This window comes from Lasioglossum baleicum, chromosome 1 (assembly GCF_051020765.1).
Source record: "Lasioglossum baleicum chromosome 1, iyLasBale1, whole genome shotgun sequence".
NCBI classification, from domain to species: Eukaryota; Metazoa; Arthropoda; class Insecta; order Hymenoptera; family Halictidae; genus Lasioglossum; species Lasioglossum baleicum.
Window position 1 is genome coordinate 13,031,389 of NC_134929.1, and position 17,927 is coordinate 13,049,315.

At 37.5% G+C, this 17,927-nt stretch overlaps 3 protein-coding genes across 6 annotated transcripts; 2 read left to right on the plus strand and 1 right to left on the minus strand.

The window, feature by feature from the left end:
* Positions 1-112: 112 nt before the first annotated feature.
* On the plus strand, positions 113-4,103 carry LOC143212133 (adenylate kinase 8). Its single transcript, XM_076430551.1, has 12 exons — positions 113-255; positions 480-629; positions 714-840; positions 903-994; positions 1,061-1,154; positions 1,324-1,416; positions 1,475-1,611; positions 1,684-1,861; positions 2,085-2,209; positions 2,282-2,391; positions 2,455-2,623; positions 2,928-4,103. The coding sequence occupies exons 2-12, from the start codon at positions 534-536 to the stop codon at positions 3,192-3,194; spliced, it is 1,488 nt and encodes a 495-aa protein (XP_076286666.1). The 5' UTR covers positions 113-255; positions 480-533; the 3' UTR covers positions 3,195-4,103.
* Positions 4,104-4,484: 381 nt separating this feature from the next.
* Mus101 (mutagen-sensitive 101) lies at positions 4,485-12,023 on the plus strand. Of its 4 annotated transcripts, none has more exons than XM_076430462.1 (26): positions 4,485-4,991; positions 5,422-5,615; positions 5,689-5,828; positions 6,382-6,514; positions 6,579-6,686; positions 6,745-6,951; positions 7,030-7,246; positions 7,317-7,451; positions 7,525-7,601; positions 7,670-7,839; positions 8,053-8,191; positions 8,265-8,391; positions 8,457-8,669; positions 8,731-8,912; positions 8,982-9,148; positions 9,218-9,423; positions 9,510-9,637; positions 9,695-9,925; positions 9,999-10,061; positions 10,281-10,447; positions 10,513-10,634; positions 10,701-10,765; positions 10,850-10,999; positions 11,060-11,260; positions 11,346-11,575; positions 11,651-12,023. In XM_076430462.1, exons 1-26 carry the CDS (start codon positions 4,958-4,960, stop codon positions 11,871-11,873), a joined length of 4,029 nt encoding a protein of 1,342 aa, XP_076286577.1. In that variant the 5' UTR covers positions 4,485-4,957; the 3' UTR covers positions 11,874-12,023. The 4 variants fall into 4 exon arrangements, with proteins under 4 accessions (XP_076286577.1, XP_076286595.1, XP_076286587.1 ...); XM_076430480.1 differs by having other exon boundaries at positions 4,843-5,267; positions 5,380-5,615; XM_076430472.1 differs by having other exon boundaries at positions 4,843-5,267.
* Positions 11,930-17,185, minus strand: LOC143212138 (cytochrome P450 6k1). The gene is made up of 6 exons (XM_076430564.1): positions 16,375-17,185; positions 14,357-14,589; positions 14,039-14,269; positions 12,838-13,115; positions 12,431-12,620; positions 11,930-12,231 (listed from the first exon to the last, which is right to left on the minus strand). The coding sequence occupies exons 1-6, from the start codon at positions 16,782-16,784 to the stop codon at positions 12,074-12,076; spliced, it is 1,500 nt and encodes a 499-aa protein (XP_076286679.1). The 5' UTR covers positions 16,785-17,185; the 3' UTR covers positions 11,930-12,073.
* Between the last annotated feature and the right edge of the window lie 742 nt (positions 17,186-17,927).

Consider the following 17,927-nt stretch of genomic DNA (forward strand, 5'->3'; position numbering starts at 1 on the left):
GGGGTAACCGCGAAACACGTGGCGCCATCCAATTCTCAGCATATTTTACCATCAGATTATCATATTGCGGTATTTTGCGGACTTTTCTGCGCATACCTATCGCTCATTTGCTGCAGGATTGACATAACTCAAAAATCACGATTTAAAATACAAAAATTAGTAAGACGTTCCATGTATCCACGTACTTACGAGGATCCATGAAGAAAATCGAAAGAGAATCAATGTTTATCAATTTAAGGATTCTAGCACATTCAGGTAAACATATTTTTCAGTTACGCACAATTGATCACACACTTTAAATCAGAATAACTTTTTTATGAATAGACCAAACGAAAATTTAAACCAAATTTTTTGATTTTCTCATAAATCGTTTTTGTACCCTATACGACTGTCTTTCGCTGATATTAGTTGACAAGGAAGATCTTTTATCAAATATATGTATCACAATAACTGTCTTTTACCTGTTGATTGAATAACAGATGTCGTGCAAGTTTGATAACTAAGTGGAAGAAAATATATACTAAACGTTAAATATGTCTGACTTGCAAGAGATTGAGAAGAGGATGCAACAGATAAACGCGCGATTCGTAGCGTATTTAGAGAAACATCGCATATACGAACTATTCCACGTAAATCAATTTTTATCACGTGTAAACGTGTTCTTGAAGAGACTGACGGTTTTTCATTTAACGGAATCGAACGAATTTTTGCAGAACATCGCGACTCAGCTGATAATTCACGAGCCGGAAGATCATCTTGTATTCATGAAACAGTATCTGGAGACTGCCGCGAAGAGACTCGATGCTTCCAAGATTATTTTAATTGCACCGCCGATGTTTGGTAAAGCCCGTCGAAAGGAGTTTGTCGAATGTTTCCATGAAAACAGGAAACAATTATTTCAGATAGGATGGCTCTTGCTGACATTATTTCCGAAGAATTGGGCGTTCATGCGTTTACCCTGAAGGAGCTTCGGAAAATTTGCGAAAAGGACAAAGTAAGGATGACGCAATAACCATTGAATTTCCTTTACGTTCGTGATGACAATAAATGATTCCTTTAGGATACCTGTCATTGCGCGGAATCGGAAGATCTTGCGTTCGCTATGCGAAAGATGTTGGAAACCGCAGCTTTTGCGGGCGGATGGGTTCTTGTTGGTAAAAAAGTTGCGGACGGATTACTGTCGCCATTTTGTATTTTTGAAATTCGAATTCTCCGCGAAGTATCATTTTCTTTTTCAATAATTTTGCTAGTATATTAAAGTTAATCATACTAGTAGCATCGAATAACTCGCTTATAAAATTGATAAATCTGCATTTGCCAAAGATTTACCAAGAACAAAAAAGGAGGCACAGATCTTCCAGCGCGCTGCCATAATACCGACGCACGTGATACAGCTGATAATCTCAAACGATTATGGTAAAAGTTGAACAATGAAGATGAATCTTTTCGATTATATTGTAATTCTTCTTTATAGGCAATTGGGAGGATATTTGTATAAACGACACCTACTATCGTCCTTGTAAACTGCTCAATTCCATGGGAAAATCTGATCAACGTCGCTACGAGAAGCGTTTGCGAGGACTAAGGGAGGCGTATGCGAATTGTTTGATAGTTAGTTTGTTTCTAATATACGAATTTCCAATTATATGTAATGAGATTACTAATAAAACCGTTGGTTGGAAGGAAGTCGAGGTCGGAATTAGGAATATGGACGAGCTAGGAAAGGATTGCGCGAAATTAGCGAAAACGAAGAAGCATTGCGGGGCTCCATCCATCTTTCGCATCGTATTGATCGGCTCTAGGGGATCCGGGTGCACAACATTGGCGAAATATTTGGCCGAGCGGTTCAATCTTGTCCATGGTAGTCATTCATTCCTCCGTGCACAGTCTTCGTTATTGATTAATCTATATACACGATCCTCGTACTGATTAACCCTTCGCACTCCTTTGTCGAGTGTAAATTTCAAATAAAACACTTAAAATAGTAGGGAGTTGTTGGCAATAAAATTGAAAAATAATTCGGAGTGCAAAGGGTTAAAGAAATGTTAGAATTAGGATTTTGGACAGTGTAATCATATTCACAGTCGACTACGATTATGTCGCGGACCAGTGCCGCCTGCAAAAGAATCCTCTTGGAGAGTTGCTACGAATGTTTGAACACAGGTGGGGAGAAAGACCGAAACCTAAAATTAGGATGCAAATTGTTGAGGTAGAAAAATTATGAAAAAAATGAACAACATTTCGACGAGACTGTATAGCATGTCGATTTTATCATTTTCAGAAGCACATATCCAATTATGAGTGCTTGAAAAAGGGTTGGGTGTTAACCGGATACCCAAAGACAGTGGAAGACTTCAAGCTACTGGACCTTAGCCCTACTCCTCCAAACAGGTGAACTAATTGATCGTTTCCTCGTACACACGGAACTGTCGTTCAATGTGCTGAACGTTTCAGAGTGATATTCGTGGAGATCAGCGGCGATGTCTGCAGAGAAAGGTTGCTGAATCGCCGCTACAGTATCGTGACAGGTAGCAAGCATTCGTTTACGAAGAGTAACAACGATGCCGGGGACCATAACTTAGCTGTTCACCCCAGAGACTACAGGCTGACCGTCGAGCGAGACGTAAAGATCCTTGACGCTTGTATTAGACTGCGGATCTTTATGCATTTATGGCTTCTGAAAATGTTCAAAAAATCGTAGAATATAAAATTCGACAGAGTTTAGTACGATTTTGATTTATTTCAAAAATCTACAAAGGCTACTGCCACTCTAAACAAAATCTTACTTGATTCCGCTTTCTTAAAATTCGTCTACAAAACTTGCAAATTGCATAAACATCCGCAGTAAATTTCTATTTAGCAACTGGGTCAAAATAGATCTACATAGGCATCTCTATCTAAAATGGTTAATTGTTGATAAACAATAGTTGCAAGAGTACGATGAGAACGTAACTGACATGATGCGGTACACGGGCGAATCCGCGGTGAAAATTGATGGAAATGAAACCGAGAAGTTTGTCCGAGAGAAAGTGGAGGCATGTCTAATGCATCCAGCCCCAGATCAGAAGCTGAGAGTGCCGAGACCTCCGCCCGATATCGATCCGATGGACGTTGAATTTGATCCCGACGATGAGCCTGATTCTAGCGTTTTTGACAATATACGCGCGCGCGAACCCGCCTACGTTTTTCTTTGAAAAAGAATTACTGCACAACTAGCGAGCATTCGAACGTTTAATATTAACTACAAAATAAAAAGGAAGTGAAAGGATATAGCTGTTTTATTTATGTCAACGCTTTCCGCAATTGCAAGAACGCGGGACGAAAGTACATATACAGGGTATTTCACCTAACTTGACCACCTTGAATATCTTTGTCAAATGTCTGAAGGACAAAGTTGAATGGTAAAATGGGGCTCATACGATACCAAAAATTTTTTGTTTTTATGTAATTTTTTTAGAGATATGAAGGTCACCTTCATTTTTTTAAATGGAATGAGGTATTTTTTAATACATATATCAATCGATGCAGCTGGACATTCGTTATAAAAAAGTACTAACCTATGTATGTCGAAAAGTTAGTATAGTTCAGGAGATATTTCAATTTAAATAACTCTAAAACACCATTTTACTGTCGTACTAAGACGTTAGCGTTTACTTATATCTCCTTTGTGTTTATACACATCTTTAGCATGCTAGAAGCTCCGAAATGAAAAATATGAAATAAAATTAATTACGATGAAGGGAGCAGGATGAGTAATAGAATAGTCTTATAATAATTTTTCTACAGATGTGCCTGCCTTTCCCTTCTCCGTCTGAGGAGTGGCAAAGAATGCGACAGATGGGCTCAGATGGGCTATACACCCAGCACGTGAAAAGACGACGTTTGATACTAGCGAGGGCAATATGTAAAGGCAAAAACGAGCTATTTAGGCCGAAATAGAAAAACGCGAAGTCCGCAACGTGACTTTCGGGGCACAACAACCGAAGATACGTTCGTCGCGACACTCTTCGTTATTGCCAATAACTTATTGGCAACGGGCGCTTTTATTTCGACCAATTTCTACTCATTGTCAGTCGACAGTGGTCGACAGCACGACAGTGACAGTCAGTGCTGGTCAGTGCAGTGATGCTATAGAAATGCGCCATTTCTCGCGCATGCGCGGCGATTAGTCTCAGTATAGTAAGATTCTCGATGAAGCACCCCGCAGAATTTTAAAAAATTTATATGATTTGATTCTGAAAAATGAATGTATAACAAGTGTATTTGTGTATATTTTGTATCTCGTAGGACACGTCCTGGAGTCTTTTTGTCTGGTACAGATTGTTTCGGTACATTTCTGCCAATATAACTGCCTCAGGGCTCTGTTACCAGTGTTACCTCATCATAGATACGTTACTGTTTGTCGCACATGCGCGTGAAATTGGCGTGAAATGTTGCACATTTCTGGCATCACTGGTCGTACATGCGCGTGCAACGTGCAACCCAGGGGGTGCAAGCTGCCGTGTTAAAGAAGTGGCCAGTATTTCAGCGCCACCTCAGTAGTAGGGCCGAACTGGGCCGAACTAATGGCAGTATATATAGATATAAAGCGGTAGACGGTTGTAAAAAAAACTGTTTACCCCAACAGGATTCGAACCTCGGTCTACCGCTTGGTAGTCCAACTCTTTAGCTGATTGGCCCACCGACGATCTTATAAAAGCATTGAAAATTTTGGTATATGTATCGCAAAAACTGCAGCGACACCAACGCCACCTCAGTACTAGGGCCGAACTACATATACTGGACCACCTATTTCCATTGCAGCTTACACCCCCTGGTGCAACCCGTCCAATCTAACAACACTGTTTCGAACAGTTTCGAATGGAACCTAACGGAAGTATTTACATACATCAAATGAGTAGCAATCAGTAATCGATTTGGGCGCGAGAAGTTCTGTTGAACGGAACGGTTTTATTTTATGACATATTTAACAGTTCAGTGGTGTTTTCAAAGTATGTGTAATACAAACTGTGTAAATTAAGCACTGTTTTATGTAACATATGAAGATATTATAAATATGTAGTGGAAATCTAACCTATTTTCTGGTTATGACAAGAAGCAGAATGTTACGATAAATCGTTTATATAAACGTACAAGAATATTTTGTATGTAATTGATTTATGTATACTGAAGTGATTGTATCGTTCATCTTTCATGTTTAACTATTGAATAATTACAATTACTTATTTGTAATGAACTCTCTGAGATCTCGCGCGTTTGTATCACCGGTATGAATAAACGAATTTATTTAATAATTTAAGACTTCGATAATTAGAAGTCGAGCAACGTTACATTAGTCGTCTTTACATTAACAGTTTTAGTACTCGTCAATTTTTCTAGCATATATAAAAATGTAAGGCTTAAATGATCTGTATTTGACAGAACATTGGTCCAGCAAGTGGCAAGATATTATTTATCCAGTACTATTTAAAATCATTACACAAGTGTCAACCTCAGTCGTAAACATGGTCAATGAACAGAGTCAAATTGACACGGATGTGAATCTTTACTTTGTTGTACGAACGGAATACAAGTCTGAAGATGATTGTAATGAAGACATGTGGCAGGCATTCAATGTTAGTGAATGGATCTGTTATTAAACGAAGGTATTGAAAGAACCACAGAGATATAATTTAGTTATGTTTTTAGAAATGCTGCGATCATGACCTACAACCAACATGGGTTAGCGAAAAGAATTGCATTAAAATGAATCCTGTTAAAAATGATGTCTTCATATTTGAGGAATTTAAGGGTGATGCATTTGAAAAATTGAAGACATTTAAATGCCCGTAAGTAGAATCTTTGAATCACCTAATTAAGGGGGCAGACTCGTTTCTAGGATTGCAAAGGTGCGGAGTGCGCCTTCTCATCTCTAGATAGTGCAAAGATGGGGTTTTTCATTAGCCAAAAGTGCTAAATATAAGATCATTCTAGGCCGCAATTGCCCTCAGAAGTCCTATTTTTACGTTTACGAGGCGTAATTTGCACTATTCTACAGCATGTAGCTGTCGCAGCATTATGAAAATAGCTACATGCGTAGCTTTATGCTTCCGAATAATGCAAATTACGCCTCATAATCGTAAAAATAGGACTTTTGAGGGCGATCCATTTATCTAGCGCTTTTAACTACTGAAAAACCCCATCTTTGCATTATTGAGAAATGAGAAAGCGCATCCCGCACCCTTACAATCCTGGAAACGAGAGTCTACCCCTTTCAGCAGAATCAACTAAATATCTACTTTATTTACTACTGAAAAGAGTTCTGAGCGGAACACATTGTATTACTACTATCTCTTCTGAGATTCTTGTTGCTGCATATTAACAATTCTCTTATTTTTGCAGGATAGTCGGACCAAAATGTCTGCTACTTTGCTTTGTCAATGGTGAACCAATTCCAGAAGGTACAAGTCCAGTGTATACAACAGCCATGAGAGGGCTTTGTGTGTGCGCTACTGGTTTTGCGGTACAAGAAAAAGTATGCTCCCTATAATTTAATATTTATCGAATTAGCAGCACGCAATAATTACAAAATTTTGTAGGAACACATCAGAAAACTGGTAGAATACATGGGCGGTATTTTCACGAGGCAGTTGCGCTGTCGCGTAACGCATCTTGTAACAGCATCCGTAATGTCTGCGAAATACGAAGTGAGTTCATTAACATGTATTGTCTTTGATTTCGTTAATGACTGATCTTTTTTAACAGACTGCCGCAGATATGAAAATACCAATAGTCACTAAGGAATGGGTGGAAGCAATTTGGGAGACAAATTTAAAAGAATTTGTTCAGCCAGACGACAGCATGTTCAATAAATATAAGGCTTCTGTCTTTCTTAATTTAGTAGTGACGTCGACAAGCCTCCCAAGACGTCAGAAAGATGAAATCAAACAGTTAATCAATAATCATGGAGGGGTATAATTTTATTCATTTCATATAATTCCTTATTATATTTTAAATGTTCTCAAGATTTATTTTTATTGCTGTTTCTAGACGTTTATGGGTGCGTTGGATGGTTCAAAAGTTACAGTTTTACTTGCTCCAGAAAATAGTCCTTTGACTGAGAAACTGAAATATGCTAAGCAAGTAAACATTGCTTGTTTGGTACCAAATTGGGTTTACGCGAGTGTAAAAGTCGGCTATGCATTGCCCTTTAAAGATTTCGTAATTAAATCAATGAAAGCATGTTCAACTCCAGAAAAATCATATGGTAAAAACATTTCTATTTTATCCGTAACCCGGAAGCAAGAATTAATTATGTTTTACTTTTGAAATCGTAGCACATGAAACATTTGATTGTTCCACCATAAGTACCATACCCTGTGAGGTACAAGGCAATTGCGTGGATGAAAGTTTAGCACTAACAACAATGACCAATTTTTCTTCATTGGAATTTCCATCCAGGGATACAATTGGTCAGTGATTGATTCTAAAGAAGTTGATCTGTTACATTAGGAAGTTTAATCTTATGTTTACCTAAATTTGTAGTTAACACAGCTGCAATTTTGGAAAGGCTATCTTTCAGTGAAGCAAAATTATCTGGTCCATTTTTGGATGGATGCAATGTAAGTGAAACTTCGATGTATATCGTACATTAGTATTTTGAAATTGCTTTGACGCTTCGACATTTTAGATTTATCTTGCGGGATTCGCTTCCAATCAAAGAGACAAGCTGAACAAGATATTAAATGTAGGCAGTGCAACGCGTCTGGATGATATATCGGATGCTCTAACGCACGTTGTCGTCGGAGATGAAAATAAAGCCGCTAGTGACCTTAAAATGTTAAAGTCGAAAGGATTATGGTACGTTATCAGTAGACTGCGGATTTTATGGGTACGCACAATTTGAAGTAGTGGCTATGTTAAAAATAAGTTTACTAAGATAATTAAAAGAAAAAATTCTTTATTTAGCTTCAATGTGAACATTTTTTATTTTGCATAAAGATCCGCAGTCTAGTTATCATTGACTTTTAGATTTGCAATTCTGCACTTTCATATTATGAACGTTTTGCACAGTCCCCATATTTTAACTTTGGAATGGCTGGAGGAAAGCATGAAACTAAAACGGCCAGCACCAGAAGACAATTATTTATTTGTACAAAAGCACAGTGTAGTAGAAAAAGTTCCAGAACCCCCATCCCCGTTAAGCAAGAAAGTAAGTGCATCAAAAATCCAATCTTTGTCTACGATACAAATATTTAAAAGTTATATATATATGTGTGTTTCAGAATTTGCAGATGTTGCAGAAACCGAAAAAAGTGTCTATACCATCTTTTGACATAGATAAAAAGTTGGCGATGTTGCAAAAGGAAAAAGAGTCCGATCTTGTAGAACAATACCTTAAAGATACAATTGGTAAGGTAAAAATAAAATTTACGGAATAATTACGGAATAAAACATATTACTTATTCTCGATGTAGTATCAACAAACGATAATACTATACAAGAGTTCCTTAAACCGCACATACCCGCGAAGGATGACAGTGATAAAATTTTCGTCGACGATCGAAGGAGTCAGGCGAAGCTATCGGAAAGCTCAGTTTCATTTGGAGCGACAGAAAATAAATATCCTGCGGATGACAGTGCTGTTCCTATCAGTCAGACATCGACGTTAAATAATAGGCTATTCGAAGGTAACGCTGCACACATGATTGGCATAGATGATATGTTATTAATTAACTAAGTACTACGCAGGACACACGTTCGTCGTGGTCGGCTTCAGCGAAGAAGAGAGCTATGTGGTAGCAACAATAGTAACAATGGGTGGGAAAGTGGTTTCGAGCACGTTTGCTGGTATTCCAGACTACGGAGTTGTACCGAAATGTGGTGCACTGTTGAAACATACCGTCAACGAGATTGTCACTGACTTGTTTATAGTAAATAACAATTTTTCATATAAATATCTGTATAATCGCAGAGTACTTTACGATAATAATTTACTGTAGGAAGACTGTGTAAACCAGGAAGCACTAGTCGAGATCATGTACTATCACAGACCTCTATCTATAAAGAAACATTCGAACCCATTATCAGGCTGCGTTATTACGATGAGTATGTACACTGGTATAGAAAGAACATTCCTTACAACGCTAGCCACAGAATTGGGTGCCATGTACGAGACCTTTATTATTACCAAAATAATTCCAACGAACAATGAAAATTTAAATACTATTGGTTTTAGGTGCCAGGATATTTTTGTACGCAAAACCAATCTTGAAAAGAACACTTATGGAAGCACACATTTGGTCTGCCCGACGCCGGAAGGGAATAAATACAATGCTGCGGTGAAATGGAAATTACCAGCTGTCACAGCTGAGTGGCTGAAAGCTTGTGTAGCTCAAATGAAACGTGTCCATGAGGCAGCGTACCTTGTAGGGGAGACTATAGGTACGTGCTGTCTTAATAAAACCATGTTACAATATAATACGAATGCGTAAAGGTAGTTTTACGGTAGTTTTATTCTTTAATAAAAGCTCCCGAAATATTGAACGAGACCGCAAACACAAGTGCATCTAGTTCCGGTATAAATCAAATGGGTCCTCCAGCGAATTTGGCAAATAACGACTTTGCTACTCCGAAACGCCATTTACCGAAATTACAGGTAGACACGCGTAATTCACATTGTAGACGAAATTCTTCTACATTATTCTTATTCCAGAGTCAAGACGGCAGTTCAGGTGACACTCCACTAATAAATAAACGACTGAGCTTGCTTATGAACAAGACTCCACAATCTCCGTTCCACGTGTCAACGCCTGAAACACCGTACGGACAGGTGTATAAACCAAACCCATCACCAGAGACAAGGAAAGGATGGCTCAAATGGATTAACAATTTTCCAGATTTAAGGGTGGAGGAACCTCCGTTGAAAAAGAGAGCACTTAGCACTGTATGTATATGCATTTCTCATTCTAAATAATAACATCGCGCGAGAACTCATTTGAATATCTCTGAAATTGCAGCCTCTTTCCGAATTGAAGAGACAATTATGGCAAAAATTGAAAAATCAAGGCCAGAATCCGAACGTAAGTATTCATATTTGTCTTTAAATATTAGGTTGCTGTATATGAAATGTTCAATCGTTGTATCTTAAAATGATGTACAATGGATCTGTTGAGTGTCATAGTATTTCTTGATCAAAACGCTTTGTAACATTTGAATTCTGAAATCGAGCATGTCATATGCAAATGCAAACAACATATCGAAGCGGATGAAAAGATTTCAATATGTATTATATTTATTAGGACGATGCAAATGAATCACTGATCACCGACAATGACGAACCACTACCAGCTGCAGAAACGCCCGAGGCAGCGAGAGATAGCAATAATGTTCCGTCTACGACGCCTATTAGTAGAAAATTAGATTTTCCCGACGAGGATACGCCGTTACAGAATAATGAAATTAATCTGTAAGTTATACAATTTTTTAAATTAAAATAATTACATGTTATTCATCGCTACATTCATCTCGCAGACAAATTGCGCAACTGCATCAAGTACTTCAGAGAACCTCGAGCACCCCCGAAAATAGGTACTCCCTTTCCGGAGAAAATGCGAACTCGTATAACGCAGAGCCTTCTGATCCTATACAAAAATGCAAGTATATATTATCATGATCTTCTTGTTACGTAGTAGCTCCAGCTAATCATACGTTCTTTATAGTCATTGTGAAAGATTCTCAACCTATCGATGCTATTGTATGGGAAGATCCAAGTCACTCGAAACGCGTAAGTTTTTCCACATTGTGTAAATAAAATTCCTTAAGCCTTAATGCTTATATTATGTGTATTTATATATATATATATATATAGTCAACGTTCAACGAAGAACAGAACGAAAACGCTGTTCGTGATCACCGTACGGTAGAACACAAAGGAGAAGAGGAAACTGAGGAGGACGAGAAGGTGCCAGAAGAACCAAAGCTTCCAAAGAAACGGAAATTCATGTTGTCTGGCATAAAGGTATGTTACAATTGAACTGCAATGTTATGTTATTTTAAAACATCTTTTTTTTTTAAACAGGACAGAACAGCGTACGAACAAGTAATTAAAGATCTCGGTGGCGAGGTATCGTTAGACGTTAATTTCGACATGAGTGCAACGCATTTACTTTGCATCAGACCAACCAGAAACGAAAAGATGTTGGGTAGTATAGCGTCAGGAAAATGGATACTGCACTGTATGTACTTGCGAGATTCTGAGCAAGAAGGAAAATTCCTTGATGTCGGTATATCTGTGTGTCTAACACGTAGTTACTTAACGTTCGACTAATTGCATCTGTCTATATACGTAACTTCGTCGTTAATAGGAAGAAAAATACGAGTGGGGCAATCCAAAGAGTAAAGATATTATACCAAACCCGACAGGAGAAGTGGAAGAGACGATTGCTGCCGCGGTTTACAAATGGAGGTTTCAATTGTTGAAAAACCCATCTGGCCCGTTTCACAATATGGTGGCACTGCTACTAACTTCCGGCGAAAAGTATGACCAATTTAAAAGACTGATCGAGGCTGGAGGCGGTAAAGTCGTTCAAGCAAGGTGAGCTTGTTTTCTCAGCTTCGAATCGCATTATTAAATTACTCGAAGCGATGCGCTTATACGTATCTTTTCCAGGCCGCCGTACGACACAAGTCCGAACGGGAAAAAGATTACGCATTGTTTCGTCAATCTGAGACAACACAGTCAACCGATTGACTGGGCAATGTTGGCGAGCAAAGGCATCCTCTGCTTCATGCCACAATATTTGAGCGATTATCTAACCGCTCAAACGCCGCTGAATCCACGGGATTGCGTAATCCCGGAGTTCAGAATGTATTTAACGTTGCTACCGAAGTAAAACAGTAGCGACGATCGCTTTTACAAGACTGTGTATGATAGAAATTGGAAAATCCGTTTGTGTATATAAGTGAAATTATATTTGTCATGTCTTACAAATTGTATCTTTATTAACGGAGAATTATAGTTCAACTGTTTTTCTTAACGCCAACTTACGCGAAGGCCTAGTAAAATACGTACTTCGAACATCCAAAGGGCAATTTACAGTTTCGTTAAATTCAATTTGAAACCATGCGGAGCTGTAAGGAAAACGCTATGCGGGTCGACTCCGTATTTGTATGTGGAATCTAGCGAAACTTCAAAATCCTTGATCACTGTGATCACTCCCATAGTAGACTGCAGTTCTCCAAGCCTTATCCCTATATTTTAACCGAGAAAAAAAATGATCTGAGAATTGAAACGTCGATCGTAATAGGTATATTTCAATCCTGCGGAAACACATTATTTTCTATGCAAAATACTCTGTCCTTTCTCCTACGATTAATTTGCAAAATAATGTGCAGCAAAGTTTGTTAAAATATGAATGTATTATCGCAGGGTTAGAAATCATGATCTTACCAATACAATTTCTTGGACCTTCTCCAAAGGGCATATACGTAAACGGTTTAATGTTGCCCTTATTTTCGTCGCTGAATCTGTCAGGATCAAAATGATCCGGATCAGGGAAGTATCTCGGATCGCGTTGGAGTCCGCACAGAGGTATATATATCGGCGTTCCTTTTTCTATTACTATATCAGTTCCCGGTATCTGTACAGCATAAAAGATAATCAAATTCATTTACTAAATTAATTTGCAGTTTCTGTATCAGGTAGTTGCGGCAATTTATGTGAACAAAAATAAAATAATCACATTGAATATAAACGTATATGTAGATCAGATTATCATAAATATAGTCGTAACAGGCATGCTAGTCATTTGAACGCAACACTATCACGTTCGAACGCTTCAGAGTAGTTTTTTGTACCTTGTAATCGGTAGTAGCCACTCTGTCGAGAATAGGAGCTGCTGGGTACAGCCTCAGAGTCTCGCACATCACTTGATGTAGGTACTTCATATCCTGTACGCTCTCATACGTCAAACCCTGGGTTTTTATCTTCTCCAGAATCTCTTCGCGCACCCGCTTCTGTATAATTGGGTGTCTAGCGAGCTCGTACAGCGCGAAACATATCGTGGTCACACTGGACTCGCGACCAGCAACGAAAAAGATAGCCGCCTGGCTCACCAAAACATCCCCCTCCAATTCTACAATTGAATTGAATTTAGTATTGTTATCAGTAGACTGAGGATTTTATGCATTTATGACAAAACTGAGTAGTTGCCATTTATTAAACATAATAGGAAAGAAAATAAATTTCCATTTCACCCTAGTTTGGTGTAATTCAGGTGAAAAATAAAAGTAATTACATCCTCTATAAACGCAAAAAGGCGATAAATACACGATAAAAACAAAAAAAAATCCCCTCCGCTTTAATAATTTGATCTCGGCTCGGGTATATCGATGTGAACCACTACTAATGCGATGCGGAGAGTCGCAGTGCCGGCACAGTTCAAAGGCCCGCACATGATCTTCGCGTTGTGCTCCTGTGCTTCTCTACATTCGGCTCGGCCTTTGAAGCTCGAAAAAATAGCTACCCGTCTACGATAAACGCAAACGAATCCCCCAAGACTTTTGCGTTTATAGAGGATTAAGACCCCGCTCAGACTCGGCGATTTGAACCGCGCGGACCTTATTTACATTAGCGTATATGGATTCGTTCACACGCATCCGCGCGGTCGAACAATCAAAAACAAAAATCACGCGGTAAAAAACGCGCGAATTCCGCCGTGTCTGAACTAGGGCTTACTGTATCATGCAAAGTAAAATTGCTTGTTAAACTTGAAATTTCCCTCAATTTAAAGTTTAAATCAATTTTCTATAAAGATTAACTTCGAATAAATAAGAATTCCTTTTAATTTTTGAAAAATTAATTTAAACTTAAAATTTCCTTAAATTTTTAAACATTAAATCAATTTTAATTTAGATCAAATTAAATTAATTTTAATTTAATTTTCTATAAAAATTAATTTAAAATAAATTTATATAGTTTCATCAACTTCTGTAAATATCTAACTGAAGGATTTCCTCGAGTGAAATGTTACAGATAGATTGATAAACAGCCACTTACTAAAATCGTTATCTTTTACATCACTCTTAATCTCGATCAGTGAATCAATCAAGTCTCCCCGTTTCGTCTTCGACATTTCCCGGTTCTCCATGGAATCCCAAAACACACTACGGAAATAGTCCGTGGCATTACCTAACAATTGCCCGCCTATATACTTCGATATTGACGGGAAGAAAAACATGAATAAGAATTGCGCGGTTCGCCTAAACGTGGGTGTAGTTCCTTCTTGCGCTGTAACAGGAGACATTAAAGTAGTATTAGGATTCTAATCGCGTCCGGATTACGAAGCGCATCGCATTGCGAACTATATTATTGTACCTTTTTCAAAGAACTCGTTGTTCTTGTCGAAAGAATTCACATGAACTCCAAAAGCAACCGAGGATATAATGTCTGTAGTGTATTTCAAAGCAACCTCCCTCATCATAATGCCCTTTGGTTTTGATCCAGACACTTCGCTATGCAAATAGTTTTTCATCGACTCTGTGGTCTCGACTATCAAGTGGAACAGATTCTTCATTTTTCCGCTCGTGAACACAGGTGTTATCTTCGTTCTAGTAAGAATCGGTGAACGTGACAATAAATTGTTCTTTCAAATTAAACGCAAATTGTTTTGCTAGCGCAAATTACATCTACGTTGCGTCAGATCAAAAAAGGGACAACTTTGTTCAAGTATCTCTATAGTTTGTATATGTACAATGTGTCCCACGAACTCTGTCCACTTGAATTTCTTATGGTAATATCAAACAATACGAGAAAATGGTACGTACAGATGTTGTAGGGTTTAAGAAACTACATAATTATAATATGGTATAAATGGTATTCTTGCAAGTGGTGTCATCTTTATATGTATGTTTAAATGGAATGTCCAATTTTTTATGCTCAATTTCAATAGATTGGTGTATTCTGAGTATAAAAGTACTAAAGTGTATTTATCCTAAAACTTTTATTACCGTTGCTGAGATATTTGACTGTTTTTATTCTATTCCTTTCAAGTTTTAGGACAAATACACTTTAGCACTTTTATACTCAGAATACGCCAATTTATCGAAATTGAGCATAAAAAATTGGACACTCCATTTAAAAAAAAACAAAGGTGACCTCTATATATCTTCTGCACGCCTTCACTTGCAAGAATACCATTTATAATTTATACCATTGTTTCTTAAATCCTACAACTTCTGTACGTAACATTTTCTCGTTTGTTTGAAATAACCAAGTTATTCAAGTGGACAGAGTTCGTGGGACACACTGTATAATTAATACTTTATATGACGGAAGCGTAATTATATAGTTGACCTTTTGATATATTTACGCTGTATGGAACAGGTCATTTGCTTTCATGCAATTAATGATCTCGAAAAAGTCTGTAATTTAGGGAAATTCTTGATGACTTTGTGGATTGTTGATATTTACAGACTCTGTACATATTAGCAGACTTCGTCTGCAACGTTATTTTCATAGATGCCGTCTGCATATCGTTTATGTTAGCGACTATATCTTTTTTACTGTTCTAGGTTTTTTAAAAAGAATCTAAACTTTTGAAGAACATATAATCTATTCTAGATTATATCTTTTATTCTAATATACAGGGTGTCCCAAAATTTCTTTTACACGGGATATCTCTTTATCCATTGTATTTAGAAAAAAATACTTCCAATGAAATTTGTATGGTTTTCAAAGCTCTATAGAAAGATGCATTTTTAAAACTATTTTTTCGTCGTGTTGAAGCTCATTTTAAGGTCAAGTTCACTTTTTTAAATGGAAACATAATTTTTTTATTACACCAACTTATTGTACGGGAAAAAACAAGTAAGTGTTATTGGAAACGTTCTTTAATTAGACATTAGCTTTTTAAGTTGTTCAATGGTAAAGACACCAGAAAAAGTGCCTAATAGGCCAGCGCGCTCTCCTGATTTGACGTCATTAGGCTATGCACTTCTTATGACTTTATCATTGAATAACTTAAAAAGCTAATGTCTAATTAAAAAACGTTTCAAATAAAACTTATACTTGTTTTTTCTCATAGAACAAGCTGGTGTAATAAAAAAATTATGTTTCCATTTAAAAAAGTGAACTTGACCTTAAAATGAGCTTCAACACGTCGAATGAAATATAAAAAAATGCACCTTTCTATAGAGCTTTAAAAACTATACTTTCATTGGAAGTGTTTTCTTCTAAATGCGATGGATAAAGAGATATCCCGTGTAACAGAAATTTTGGGACACCCTGTTCGAACATCAAATGGGAAGAAAGAAATTCAAGAGTGAAATTTCGCTCCGGACATAAACAATCCTTGCAGGCAAAGATTCAAATGATTTCGACGTGGTTTTACTCGCCTTAAGTGTCTCCATTCCGGATTTTTGATGGTGAACAGATTGGTGCTGCCAAGTTTGTCGTGACGGGATTCAGCGGTGAAGAATCGGTCTGCGAAAGCATGGAAATCCTTGATCATGACCTGTTTGATCAGTTCTGGATTCCTAATGATCAGGAAGGGTTTGTGTAGCATATAGAACCCATAGACATCGTTTTCCGGTTTAGCGTTTAAGAACAAGTCGCCAATTAAGAATGAGGGATTCTTTCGAAGTAGCATAGCATCCTTCACGTTCCCAAAGAACCAATGTCCCGATGTCGAAGGAACACCCCTCTTTTGCCAGTAGGTGTGCGAATAATTCATGTACAGGTACAACAGCACCCCTATCACCGGTAGGATGACCAGAGCATTTATTATCAGTGTTGCGAGCACCATCGTAACTCGCGGAGAATCGACACTCACGGAGCTAGACTGATTGACACACTGGCTCTAAATCACCATGTATACAATTATGTAAGTATCGGCACTCGAGTATTACGCACTCACAGTATCCCTTCTTTACGCTAAAATGACTCTTTACGCCGCGTCAGGGTTCTTATAGATTGATATTTATCTGAGGCACGGCTCGAGGCAATGAACAATCACTCATAAATGACGGGGTTGTATTACTTCGTCTATCTTCAATAATGCATAGCATCGAATACAAACAGAGTTTGTAAGTATTGATAATCCATTGCACACGACGCTTAGCGGGAAACAAAATGTCAATTGGTATCGATAATAGAATAGTTTCAGAAGATAAGGTAATTGTAGCTGTGCGAGTGGGAAATACATGCAATGAATAAGCAAGTTTCTTCAGGTCAACATTTCTTAATCTCTGCGTGATATTCAAAATCAAGATGATTCTACAGACTCATTGCAACATGACGAAACTGTGGACATTTACGCAACCACATATTTTCATAAAAAATAACACTGTCTAACATTTACTGTTGGGTGGTTCCTATAGAATTTTTTGCGCTGATTTTTCTCCGTCTTTAATGATTGTTTAAACATGTTTAACCTTCATAATGTATTATTAATAATATTTGATATCACTGTATTCGGGAAAGTCTAGAGAATCTTTTGCTGCAAAGAACTATTCAATATCTATTATATAACTAGAGGGGAGTCGTTACTCGCTCTTTTCGCGAGTAGGATTGTTGTAGCTCGCTCGCGAGAGGGTTAGTGGTACGCATTTTATTTGGTGTGTGACTCTCCAAGAGAAGAAATAAATTGCAATCGAAATTAACTAACTGGCGAATGTTTATAATGTCGATAATGTAAATTTCTATTGAAATATTGATTAAAAGCTGCGACGTTCTATTGAAATATTGATTAAAAGCTACGACGTTCGTTTTTTTGTTGTATTGAAATATAATTCTAAAAGCAGTTTTAGTTTTTCCCGAATTTTCTATTTTTCTGTGATACTTTTCCAATTTTTTTAAATCTAAAAACCTGATTCGGACTACAACGAACATTTTTTTTTTTAAATTAGCCAAATCGGTCCAGCCGTTCTCCCGTGATGTCGTGACCAAC

What these genes read in the sequence shown, in the direction of transcription:
- LOC143212133 (XM_076430551.1), top strand. Translation starts at nt 534, where the DNA reads ATGTCTGACTTGCAAGAGATTGAGAAGAGGATGCAACAGATAAACGCG. An exon ending in TTAGGATGCAAATTGTTGAG is followed by an intron (nt 2,210 to 2,281) that starts GTAGAAAAATTA and finishes TATCATTTTCAG; the next exon opens with AAGCACATATCCAATTATGA. An exon ending in AGCCCTACTCCTCCAAACAG is followed by an intron (nt 2,392 to 2,454) that starts GTGAACTAATTG and finishes TGAACGTTTCAG; the next exon opens with AGTGATATTCGTGGAGATCA.
- Mus101 (XM_076430462.1), top strand. Translation starts at nt 4,958, where the DNA reads ATGACATATTTAACAGTTCAGTGGTGTTTTCAAA. An exon ending in GTTTTGCGGTACAAGAAAAA is followed by an intron (nt 6,515 to 6,578) that starts GTATGCTCCCTA and finishes AAAATTTTGTAG; the next exon opens with GAACACATCAGAAAACTGGT. An exon ending in TTAAAGTCGAAAGGATTATG is followed by an intron (nt 7,840 to 8,052) that starts GTACGTTATCAG and finishes CGTTTTGCACAG; the next exon opens with TCCCCATATTTTAACTTTGG.
- LOC143212138 (XM_076430564.1), bottom strand. Translation starts at nt 16,784, where the DNA reads ATGGTGCTCGCAACACTGATAATAAATGCTCTGGTCATCCTACCGGTG. An exon ending in CCGGAATGGAGACACTTAAG is followed by an intron (nt 14,590 to 16,374) that starts GCGAGTAAAACC and finishes GATTCTTACTAG; the next exon opens with AACGAAGATAACACCTGTGT. An exon ending in TGGCTACTACCGATTACAAG is followed by an intron (nt 12,621 to 12,837) that starts GTACAAAAAACT and finishes TATGCTGTACAG; the next exon opens with ATACCGGGAACTGATATAGT.